At 41.0% G+C, this 13,208-nt stretch overlaps 1 protein-coding gene across 1 annotated transcript in view; it reads left to right on the top strand.

The window, feature by feature from the left end:
• The first annotated feature begins 1,235 nt into the window (after positions 1 to 1,235).
• Positions 1,236 to 13,208, top strand: part of LOC8038540 (calcium/calmodulin-dependent 3',5'-cyclic nucleotide phosphodiesterase 1A) — a 215,214-nt gene continuing 203,241 nt past the window's right edge. The window contains exon 1 of the mRNA XM_029988913.4: positions 1,236 to 1,407. Coding sequence (XP_029844773.4) covers positions 1,236 to 1,407 — 172 coding nt within the window. The remainder of the gene's footprint in view (positions 1,408 to 13,208) is intronic.

The following is a 13,208-nucleotide window of genomic DNA, read 5'->3' as shown; positions in this document are numbered from 1 at the left end:
ACGTACAAGACGTGGCTCGTGAAGAATTGGGTTCGTGTCTTCGTTTCTTGGCGTAATCTAGACTCAGTGGGTGACGTCTGGATGTCAGAGGGACTGACATTGAAACGAAGTACACGGGTGCATGGCGCGCAGCATGAGAGCAGGAGGTTCAAAACGTTGGTGTCACGTCAGTATTGAGTACTTTGCACGAGAAGCAACACGGCGCGAATGTACACGTGCTTGTCCAATTCCTACATTATTTCCAATGGCTCGTCCAAGTCATTGCCGTGTCTGATTTTTTTTTTTTTTTGGGGGGGGGGGGGGGGGGGGGGGGGTGGCGGGTGGTTACGGGCGACTACACCATACGTGCACGATATAGGCCGCTACGCACAGTTGCGTTTGAGAGCTTTTGAGTACGTTTGATTGCGTTGCGTCGTGAAACGAAAGCGAGTCACCGGCACATCTGTGCTTCGTATGAAGCGTGGAGTTCTGTTCAAGGAATAGCTTGGCACGCGACATAAGAAGCGGGGATGTCCTGGTTTTCCGCAGCCGCAACGCAGTCAAACGCACCCAAACGCAACTGTGCGTGGGGTCCTTCAGGATACATCGTTCGTTTCGTGCGTTGCATCCGAAATAGAAATTTACTAATGTGTTTTAACCGGAGAAAAAACAGAATTAAACTTGCGCCTCTGCGGGCTGTTTCTTTTTTTTTTTTATGCTTTCGCTTTTTTTATTATTGAATCTAATCATAATATATTTTGTGGCAACATCTGGACTGGGTTTCTGGGTTCATGACTTCAGCATTCATCGGTTAGTGCTTTTCGCGCGTGATGGCCGTTCGCATCCTTTATGCATTTGACATTTAACGTATTCCAGCCGGATGAGGCCGATGCAGTAACGGAAAGACGTTCTCAATCGCGACCCGTTACCGTGAACCTTACGAAACTTTTTTGGGTTCTTTGTTCCACCGCGTGTTGCGTTGGAAGCGTTTCTCGGTGTCGCAGCCGTGGGTACTCTTTCGGTGATGTCGCCAGTTCCGCATTGCGGACCAGGCGGTAGCAGCGGGCCAGGGCAGAGCCGAACCGAGCGCACCTGAGTGGAGGGAGCGTCACAATGACTGCATGCCGTTCCCGTCGTCCTGAACCCGCGTTCACGGCGCGAACTGCTGGCGCTCGCATGCAGGAGAGCGCACGTGATGGAGATGCTGCTGCCCCCGTCCCCGGTGGTGGCGACCCCGCGAACTTAGAGCGGATACCATGCAGATAGACGGTCCGGGCAGCGCCGAAAGCTCACTGTTGGCCCAGAATCGTATGGGAAAAGACGCCCTGCAGAAGTCTAACAGCGTGCCACTCATGACCGGTAACAGCCGCAGGCCGGAGGCCACCAAGAAGTGCGTGCTTCGGCTGGATGGCTACTCCTACCTTATCGGTAAGTGTCTTCCCTGTCCGCGAGTGTGGTACAATCTGCGCGTCATGCAGGACGTCATCACTACACGGACGGAACGATGTGGACAGCGGAGCCCAGATGACGTTTGGGGCTTATAGGCTCACTAGTGATATATGTGTTGGCTCACCGTACATTTATTTTGCTCTGCATAAGGTTCCATGTCAAAAGAAAAAAAAATATGGAAATCAGTATACCAGATGACGCACTTCACCTATAGTTGGTCCTATCTTCTTTCCACTCTATATTTTTCTTAGAGGTTCGATAAAACATAACATAAACGAGCACGTTGCCCAGTCTCAAATGAAACGGGCCTCTCCGTGACAATTAAAAGAAGAGTGTAAATTGGCAAACAGCGAAAGATACGACCGCGATGAGTCAATAAGAGCGTCGAAAAATGAAGCACGACGATGGCACGTCATCGGAGAACACTACCGAGATGAATAAATTATTAAAAGCGTAAGATTCGTAGGACTTCATTTCTGAAGAGGTGGCACTAATAACATTTTTCATTAGTACTTGCTTGCCAAATCAGTGGTATCAAGAGAACGCGCAATTTCAGTGAAATGTTCTGTTTCAGGCAAATAATTAAGATAACTAACACCTAACAAATAAACACATTGTAAACGACGTACAAGAAAAATGTATATGGGTCTGTTTTGCAATGGGATCTGGCAATAAACCCCATTTGGCGATAGCGAATTGTAAAGAAGGGCAGTATATTGAGCTGTTCATGAGTGAATAGATTGTAGTATCGGACAATCGACGCTGCAAATAAATACGCAGTCGGGTGGTACAAAGAGGGAGAGGTCTCGATCCTAATATTGTACTAATATATTTTGTGAATTGAGCGAAAACTGTAACATTTGCGCCGCACCAATTTTTTTTTTTTTTTTTTTTTGTAGATGGATGTTAATTCGAAGCTACAAAATGGCTGAGAGTTGAATGAGTAGGCGTTAAACAATGCCCACTCATTCAACTCGTTGAACAGCTCGTTCTACAGCGCATTAGACGTAGAAGGATGCGCTCAGAAGGTGATTATTAGAAGGGTCCATTTCAGCCGCACTATTTTCCGTGTGATTGCGACCTGGATGCAGCCATACAAAATAGAGAAAATTAAGTATTGGGACAGAAGATAAACATCCGAAGTATAGACAGGAATTGGCTGCTTGCAGCTGCAAGCAATAAGCGTCACTCTCATCGTAGTTGCAAGAGGTCGATCTTCTCTAGCGACAGTGTCCGTTTCCAGAATGCAAAATACGGACACTAAGAACTTTTCCTCGTTGTCCCTGGGTTCTTATTGAATATGTAGACGCCAAGCTGGCATTGGAAGAAGGGCAGAGACGAAAAACAGGTACGGCAAACACAAGTTCGCAGACAATGCTCGCGGAATTATTCCGATCTCTTCTGAAGATAAATGTGAGCGATCTCTATAGTAAACTCAAGCTTGGTGTTACCAGCGACCCTGCTAAGGCACTGGTGGTAGCGCTGCAGAAATCTCTAGTGGCTCGCTTTTCAGGAACGGAATTGGCTCTTGTTTTATGAGAAATGAAGAATCGGTAGGTCCGATAAAAAGAACGAAAACCAGGGAACCAGATGCTATAATCTTCCTTAAACTGATTGCGGAAAGGTGGTTGCGTGGGGTAGTTACTTTGGTCATCACATGAACAGCACACTGAGGGCTTTGTAGTTCTTGAAAATATGGGGCAATATGTTCAAGAAGATTATACCTGAAAATATGTTTTGTCTAGCGCCAATCCGACCCCTGGGCAAACTACGCAAACTATGAGAGCCAGCTTTGATTTAACTGTGCTACGAAGGATTACAAATAACCACACAGGTACTAAGGCGTTGTCATTTGTAATCATCTGCGGCGCAGTTGAATCAAAGTGTGGCAAACAACCAACCAGCACAATCCCAAGCACTTTTATGAAAGTGAAGTGGCGGGAGAAATTGCTTAATTTCACTTCAACGCACTTTGCTTCTTTTTGTTTTACTTCAATGTTTATTAGCTAATTCAATTTCAAGTTTGTTTCTCTTCATTGGTTCTATTTTCTATCACCAGTGTGCGCTTGGAGCTACGATTGTTCCATTCTACGCGTACCAAAGCTGCCTCAAGCTTGCGCCCTTGTTTATTTTTGATTTATGTAAATACATTGCTAGAAGGCCGCTTACCTGGCCTAACTGTTTCATACCAAGAATTTAAAATATTGAAGAAACAAGCAGGTTGAAACCCCCTGTCTGATATTAAATATCTGTCTAACCAAAGCAACCGTGTGCCATTCTCCTCGGAAGGAAAGGAAAGGGGGGAGGGCAGAATCTCGTTAAGTGGAAGCAGCCGCGGCTACGCAGCATCTTGTTTCAACACGCTCTGAACGCTTGATGGCTGCGGGCGAAATATTGGAACTGTCTACTGAGACCTCCTGGCGACAACCACTTGAGAGTTCTTTCGGACTGCAGACGGTGCAACAATAAAGTTTGTTACTTAAAATAAAGCGGTCAACTGCGACGGCACGCCGTTTATGATTTAGTATAGGGTGCGTCTTCCGAATTTCAAGCAAAAGAGTAGGGAATTTTGCAACCGAAAGACTGCGCAATCCTGCTTCACCAGGTAGATCCGGTTCGTTGGGCAATACGTGGCTGCAAATCATGTGGGCTCCCTGAAGCATGAAATTCCGAGAGTTATTTGCTGCATATTCCGTCTTTCTGGTCACTTTTTTCTTCTTCTTTCTATTTCTTTTTAGATTGAAGGAACCCGGGTCATTGTTCAAAACAGATTGTTTATCCTTTTTTTTCATCCATTGTAAAGAGGGGAGTTAGTGTCGACTGGGTAGAGTGCCTTGGGGAGTTTATCCACTAGGACTGTCAACTAGAAGACTTGCTAAACTTGTTTTACGCAAAAGCGGATCTTTTGGATATAGTTTTCTTCTTTGTTTCTGCTATTATTGTTTTATTTCGTAGTCGCTTATATTGTTCATTCTACGTTTTCGTTTGTTTGTGCTTGAATGTTGTAATTTGAAGCTAAGACCGCAGTTTTCTGCCTGTGTCTTCTTGCCTAATTTTATGTAGCCTTACGGACCATATATGTGAATGTTTGTGTTTATTTCTATCGGTTTTGATTTCTGAGGTTGAGAAACCATTTTTCTCGTATAATTCTTTCAATCGCATGCCAGGTAGAGGGCATAGTTTATTTATTTTTCGTTTTTTTCTGCTTTGACTGCGTATGTGTATAGACTTAAATACACGTCATAATGGATGAGGAGATTCGAGTTAGTCAGATTATCGTGTTTTTATATTTCGTTAAGCGATCAGATTAGAGTCAAAGAATAATACAACCAGGCATCTATTTTACTTGTATTGCTACTGAAGTCAAGATATAGTTGGCTCTCTACCCACCAAGTATGGCGGTCATTACCTCAAGTGGTTGTGACGTCATTGACCTACTTTACTTTCTTCTGACAGTCAAAAACTACTGACCAAACGAGGAGCCACGCAGAGGCACTAAAACACACACAAACAAATTTCTAGGTGTACGTGTCTAGTCAACAGCTGATGATTTATTTAAATCACTCGGGGTTCTTGAGTGTGTAACCGACATCTCGGTAAAGGAAGAACAATGCACGGCTGACAAAACAGTCAGATTTTATGACTGTCACTCAATAAATATTCGAACCCATTGCCCAATTGTATAGCTGGGACTGAATTCTAACCATAGGCGTGGATGATCGCATGGTCGTTTAATCATTTGAATGATTAAGCATGGGACACCATAAAATCTTCTTCCACAAGTGTGAAAATGTAATATCTACATGATAAGGGATCGATTGTCTACATCGAAGTTCCTTGGTGTTGTAGAAAACTTTCTTTGGAAGCCACATTTAGAATAAACTAGCTTTTAGGTTAAAATCCTGATAAAGGGCAGTTTGATTCAAAGCCTAACTAAATAAAGCAACGTTTTTTCTCGCGCCGTCGTGAAGCTTCATTTCGAATGTTGTCAGCTCCTGGACGTTTCTTCAGATCACTGTTTAATCGGAGCACTAAATTAAATGCCTTGCATATTAATTTGTAGACCCTTCCATAATAAAATAAGATATTGGCAATAATAATGCTTTCTAAGCTGCTCGTTTATGCGTTAGGCGCGATTTGGAAGCACACGTGACGTACTTAAGCATGCAATCACACTGTGACTAATAGGCACGTTGGCGAGCTTTAACTTCTCCCCCGCGTGTATATCCGTCAGGTAAATACGGTAACAACCTATTTATTTTGAGCTCTTATCTGCAATTCCAAGAGAGGAAACCTCTCATGAAGTCTTCCTTTTTCTCGTCTGTCTGCCTCCGTCTGTCTGTCTGTCTGACTGTTTGTCTCTCTTTGTGTGTGTGTGTGTGTGTGTGTGTGTGTGTGTTTGTGTGTGTGTGTGTGTGTGTTTGTGTGTGTGAGAGAGAGAGAGAGAAAGAGAGAGACAGGGACAGAGAGAGATATTCATATCCCCTTCGTTGTCCAAGATCCGTGCTTCTCTAAGAAGTCCCTGTTGGTAGTTGCAGAGCAGCCACAGGGCATCTTTACTGGGTTGTATCGCTGCAGATTTTTTTTTCTTCTTCCGAGGTATACATCGCAACATGGCATGAAACTTTCGTTCGTTACCGCGCCATCGCTTCTAGAGAACGCCGTTCAACGCACGTTGTGAGGGTAGCTTGTTTGTGGACTAAATTTTCCCGGTCTGGCGCATTTTTCGCGTGTCTTCTTCGTTCGTTCGTGCTCTCTGAGCCGGCAAAGTGGGTCACCGAATTCAAAAGATCATAGGATGGAAGAAAGCAGAACTGTGTCTCATCGGGAAAAGCGCCAGATCCTAGCGGCTCTTCGATCAAGAGCAATGAACCGTGGAGATTTAATGGACAGCTTGAGAGTGATTTGTCGAAAGGTTTTGTACGGGAAAGAAATCGAGTTTGGTACAAGTTGCCGAACTGGGCGGGTTCAACGAAAGACAAAATGCTTTTTGAATTTGTGTGAGTTGTGCTCTAAACTAAGTTAGCATTGTTTCCTGGTTTTCAGCCAAGAATGTATTGTGGTGTTCAAACCCCAGTTCGCTTCTTTGATTTCAGTATTTACCTCCTCTATTATTGCCAAGCACGCTAAATTTAGTAGTCATGCATAATTTAACTGACAAGTTGGTTTCCAGCTCTGCAGGTAGCGGTACGGATTAACGGTATTAAAATTATTTAATCGCATTTTCGATGTACTATTTCAGCATATCAGGCACGCTGGAAAGGTTGCTACAAATGGTGTATGCGTAATTGGGAACTCCACTCGCTTTGATTTTGATGGCGCCGAGTCCCTTTAATAGTGCGCCACGAAAAATGTTTAATGTATGATCATTACATTTTGTTTGTTACTGCGTATATCTAGCAGTTATCAGTTTTGATTATCCACAATACATCTGCTAATAGTAAAATGCACTTACAGATATTCCCTCAGGACGTATGATAACCGTAAAAATGGCATCGAGACACGTGGCAGGAATGCGCTTTGTGGGGAGATATTAGAGAAAGACAAGGGACACAAAGAACAGTTGAGATGCACAAATTGATCAAGACTTTTGCTGCTGGGCCCTTTCTTGGATTCATTATGTCGAAACACAGGCAGGCGAAGTTTTAACACTGGTATTATGCTTTAATGCAACAAGATCTTGTAGATTAAAGGAAAGGTATTCCTTCAAAAAGAAGGAACAAAAAACAGCGTAGAATGACGCGAATGTTGTGTAACTTACCGCACAGTTTGTCCTTATTAGCTGGAATATATTGCGAAAAGAAAAGGAAAACAAAATTAAAAGAGACTTACAACTGCAAAAGTAGCACCCTACCAAATGAAGTTGCATTTCTTTATTTTCCTCTTCCGTGGCGCCTGTCTTTCAGTATTTTTGTAAAGAAAGAAATTTCGCGCTAATTAAATGTTCTTTGTACCTTATGGCACCAAAATATAGTACATATACTATGCTCTATTGTGTAATATTGATAGTGCAGCCTTTTTTATGCCCAAATTCATGGTGTATAACTATTAAATATGAATAAATAAATAAATACATTTTTATTTTGTTTCAACACTGAAACGGGGGACCAAGACAAAAAGTGCCGCAGCAGATTGACGGATGTCCTGGTCCCCTTTACAGCAAGCAGGCGATTTCCAAGCAATTTCAGAAAACAAACAAAATATGTACATTGAGAGAAAGGCCACTAGTTTAAATCTGCAGACCACAGATCATACAAAATGAGGGTAAAATAAAGGAAATTAATACATTCATTGTAGTATATAATGGTACGGCGATCCGTATGCCTTAACCGTACCTAAAAAAATACAACCTTAAAATAAGGTTCGTACCTCTGCCAGTGTCATTGCATGAATATAAACACCTTTTAAAAATAATTAATTTAATAGGGTAGCTAATTGGTAATTTAGTGTGTGGTTATAGTATAATGCATGTGATGGTGAAACAAACCATTTTTATTTAGGGCGGAACTGATATGGGGGGGGGGGGGGGGAGGAAGTGAGAAGGACTATAGCTATATCATTCTTAAAAAGACTTTATTTTTAAATTGCGTAGACTTCTTGTACGCCACAAGAAGTCGGAACCTGTAAATATTTCAAATGGGTTTTGCATTAAACAATGAGAACAAGCGTTAAGTATGATTATAGTATGAAACATCGGCAATAGCACGAGCACAGTTTTTTTTTTTTGTAAATTATGTAGTTAATATATATTTGTTTTTGTTGTATTTCCCCAAACTAGATGAGAATAATTAAGTTGCGAATATACCAAAGTATTATCAAGTTGAAGTTTAGCATAACGCGGCAACAATGATTTAAATTTGGTTAGAAACCCCACTGTTTTCGACAGTTTAGGCGAAACGTAATCAACATGATTATTCCAAGACATACTATTTGTAAACCAAACGCCCAAAATCTTAATAGTGTCGACAAATTGAATTTTTTTATTGTTCAAAATCAGGAGGTTTGTGATCATAACTGGAGCATGTCGACTTTTAAATAAAATGGCTTTAATTTTTTGCGATTTTAACTTCAGGCGATTATCTTTTGCTTAATGAGCAAAAGACAAAAATAATGTCCCTGACTAGAAAGCGAGATTCACTTGTGTTCCGTTACACAATAGACCGCAGTCTCATCTCCCGAGTGTCCGTCATTCGTGATCTTGGAATTTTTGTTGATTTCTCTTTAAATTTTAATAATAATGTTTCAGATATATGTAATGCGTCCCTTAGGAATCTTGGGGTGATATTTCGTTTTACGAGGCAATTCTCTTCTCCATGTTGTCTTGTGCATTTGTTTTGCTGCTTAGTGCGTACGAAGCTGGAGTTTTTTTAATTTGTTTGGAATTGTATCAACCACGCTGCGTCATGCTTTATTGAGCGTGTTCAAAGACGCTTCATAGCCATAATCAATGACAGGCATTTCGGGCGCAAGTGTCACTACAACTACTTAAGAAACTAGGGTTGCGCACCTTGCTCGATAGAAGGCGTTTACATGATTTTATGTTTTTCCATAAGGTTGTAAACGGAAGTGTTGATTCGTCGCTTTTGTTAAATGCTGTTTGTTTCCATGTTTCCTTGCGGTCAAGTCGGTTTCAGAGCCCGTTCTACCCCCAGACTTTATATGATACGTGTCCCTTAACAAGAATGCAGCTGGAATTTAACAGGCTTGACCAATCTGCTTAGACATATTTAGTGACGTCACAACTTTTCGACGTACACTGGAGTCCATCATTTGTGTACAATATTGAATCAATGTGGCTGTCTGCATTTAATTTCCAGTGGCGACCTGTGTACCACTATTTAGGCTATGTGCTGTTTGTGGACGCAACAAATTAAAGATTATTATAGTATCTTTTGTTCCTTTTTCAACACGATAAAGAACACAGTTCCATTTAGTTACTAGTGTATGGATACCTTTATCGGAAAAAAATGTGCTAGTGTCATCAGTATATATAATACACTAAATTTTAAGATCACCATTTACATTTACAATGTCGTTAATACAAAGAATAACAAGTAGAGGGCCTAAAATACTGCCTTGGGCCACACTATTTGTGAGTTTTCTAAATATCTTACTTAAATATTGATATAGACACAAATTTAGTTCGATTCTGTAAGCAAGATTCTAACAAACTTAATGTTTTCCCACGAATACTATAGTATTCTAATTTTACTATCAAGACATCGTGATTTACTGTGTCAAAGGCTTTAAAGAAATCTAAAAATATACCGATTGTTGATAATGATTATCTAGTGCTCGTAATATTATTTTTTTGTTTGTTTTATAAATGCTAACTCAGTGGAATAACTTTTACGGAAACCAAATTGAGAATTTGTAATTATACAGTATTTCTCAAGATGAGAGACAATTCTATTTGAAACTAGTTTTTTGAGTGGCTTAGAAAATACTGGAAGTATATAAATGGGTCTAAAATTGTTAGTATTATTTAAATCACCACCTTTATGTAACACACTAACTTCGGCAATCTGCATTTTGATAGGAAACTTACCATATTCAAGTGCAAGATTGAATATATAATTTAGGTTTGGTGCTAAGATATCTAGAACATACTTTGCTAGTTTTATCTGCGCATTGCATACATCAATACTTCTACTATTTTTTAGGTTCATAAATATATTACAGACTTCAGATTAGAGCACTGCACGGGCTCGGGCCAGCCCGAAAGCCCGAGCCCGGCCCGGCCCGCGGGCCGGGCTCGGGCCGGGTAGCACGTATTTTCTCGGGCCCGGGCCGGGCTCGGGCTTGAACAAAAAAGTTCTCGGGCCGCGCCGGCCCGGGCCGGTTCGGGCCGTGCCTGGGCAATCTTGTGCCGTAAATCATAAATTGTTGTTGATAGCAAGAAGTTTGCTCATTGATCTTTTAGGTTCATTGAATACAAAAAAAGGGAAGTGCAAATTCACTACAGCGTCGTTAAAAATAATAACTAAAAGGCATCTTGAAGCTAGAAAGCCTTCAAGTTTTTTCCGTGTGAGCGTGGGTTCAGTGTTATAAATTGTAAACGAAATAAAGTCGCAGTCATTCAAATACTTGTCAACCTGTCTGATTCATCGCTCTCAAAAATATATAGTTCACTATTAGGAAGATTTAGAAAAACGTACGCAAGCGCTTTGGGTACCGTAAAAATAGCGTTGCGACGTAAAACCTATGGCGATGCTAATTTTAGATTGCCCAAAGTGCTTGAGTACGTTATTCAAAGACTCCCTTATTGCAAAGAGCGCGACACTATAATAGCGCGAACAAGCGATCGTCGTGTTTTTATGTTTATCTCATATAATCAAAAGGCTGTTTTCAAAACAATTAGTGTATTTAGAAGTGCTTATCTGGGCTACAGACCTAAGCGGTATACTTTGGTGCCTACTAACACTATTTCGAAGTAAAATTCGAAAAAGAGACAACGTCGTGTTCGCGGTATCTGTGTCGCGCAGTGTACATAGTCCGTTTCGCGCTTGCACGTTTTGGGAACCATCTTGAAAAAAACGTTTTAAGGGGTTAAGTAGGAATATATTAAACTTAGGCTTGCCTGAAAAGGTTGTATATTTTAAGAACGCGTTGACATGTAAAGCTACTTCAGAACATATTCTTAAACAGAAAAGGTGCGCTGACCAGGCTTAGAACGATGGAGACTTTTTGCGAAGAGGTTGCGATGTGCAGGGCCTTATAAAAGTAGGTTGAAACGGGACGCGTTCAAACGCAAAGAGTGTTTCGGAAACTGGTTCAAATTGAAGGGCGTTTGGGAAATGGGTCGAAAGAGGACAAACTCAAACGAGAAGGGCGTTTAGGGAACTGGTCGAAACGGGACGGGTTCATATCGAAAGGGCGTTTAAAAAATGGGTCGAAACAGGACGGGTTCAAATGAGGAGCTCGTTTCGGGAACGGGTCAAAACGGGACCGGTTCAAACGGGAATGGATTGTTTCGGGCTACAGCCATCGGGCCGGGTCGGGCGGGGCCTAGAAAGTAAAAATTCTGTCGGGCTCGGGCCGGGCCCGGGCCGTGTCTCTTCCGGGCCGGGTCGGGCCGGGCCTAGAAATTAAAAATTTTGTCGGGCTCGGGCCGGGCCCGGGCCGTGTCTCTACCGGGCCGGGTCGGGCCGGGCCTAGAACTTCCGGCCCGTGCAGTGCTCTACTTCAGATACATCAGTGAAAAAAGAAATATAGAATTAGGCAAGGGTGAAGGCATGCACTGAAGTTCATTATTTACAGTAGTAGTAGAAAGAGGAGATGTGATATGATTTACAAAAACGTTATTAAGGCATTCACCATAGCCGTCCTTGACATTATAGAACCGTTTATGTCAATTTTAGCTGGTTTAAACACGTGTAAAACTTGTGGCTTTTAGTTAAGCAATGTTTTAAGCCTTTGCCTCATCACGTCACTTTGACGTATATTATCGATATAAAACAGTTTATTGTAATAATTTTCCTTCGCTTGTCGCAGCATGCTTGTTAGTTTATTTATATATTTCTTAAAAATATCAAGTTTGGAATTTTCCCTAAATTTCAAAAGCTGGCCCTATAATTTTTTTTTGTGCGAACCATAGTGAGAAGTTTTGGTGTAACCCAAGGTTTGCGAGAATGTTTGGAGGGTTTTATGGTTTTAACTTAAAAATACTTGCCGTATATTCGAATATAGATGTCTAAAAAATAATTATAAGCTTCATTTACTGATCGTCTTTAAAAAATAACAGACCATTTGTATGTTAAATTTCATAGAAAAGCATCTAAATGGTGTTGCGTGATGCCCTGGTATGTAATTGTTGTCGAGCTAATGTAAGGTTGTCTAAAGTGATGTTTTTTACCGCTATAAATATTGGACGGTGATCACTGATATCTGATGAATTGATTCCGGCGGACAGTACGGAAAGTTCGGAGTTTGTAATAAACAAGTCAAGAAGAGAAGCTCTTGTACTAGTTACTGTTGTAGGGTTTTTGATGACATTAGAAAAACCGAAGGATTGAAACTGAGTTGTATATGCAAATTGCAAGTTACTATCAGTAAACAAATCAATATTAAAGTCACCAGCGATATAAGATCCGTAGTTATGATCATTTACAAACCCACAGAGTTCTTCAAAACATTAAATAAAAGGCGCAAAGGCATCACTTTGGGGACGACAAACCTCGGAAAAAATAGTGGCATTAACAAGAACACTCAAAATATTATACCATTCGGTGATTATAAAAAAAAACTTGTTTAATATATCGTACCTCATATGTTTCTTCAGTAACATAGCGACACCACCACCTCTTTTTCTAGCTCTATCGACGCTGAGATGACTGTAGTCAGCAAAATAAAATAATCTAAACTTCTTGTATACCACGTCTCGGAAAACATGAAAACTCTTAAGTGTGGCCAAAATTGCTGAAACAGATTATGCAACTCATTATGCTTGTTTTTTTATCTAGTATTAATATAAAGAAACGTATCTAATAGGGAACTTTTTCCTTCCAGAAAATCATACAAGTCAATTGGTGAAAAAAAGTTCTCAGACATAAAAATAAGAAAAAAGAACATATTTCCCTCTACGCAATCGTCGGAAGGTCGTCTTCACTGGTTATCAAAATGACGTCGCTAGTCTCATTTTTTCCGCGTGAAAATTCTGCTCTGGGACACCCAGGATAATTTCCACCTTTTTTCCTTCTTGCAGCGGCGGATCGCTTTGCCCAGCAAGATTTTGTTTTCGAAACATAAATGATAGTTTACATAAACTGGCACAGTAGTCT

This window comes from Ixodes scapularis, unplaced genomic scaffold (assembly GCF_016920785.2).
Source record: "Ixodes scapularis isolate PalLabHiFi unplaced genomic scaffold, ASM1692078v2 PGA_scaffold9__187_contigs__length_104089568, whole genome shotgun sequence".
NCBI classification, from domain to species: Eukaryota; Metazoa; Arthropoda; class Arachnida; order Ixodida; family Ixodidae; genus Ixodes; species Ixodes scapularis.
This window is presented reverse-complemented; position numbering and strand designations above follow the sequence as displayed.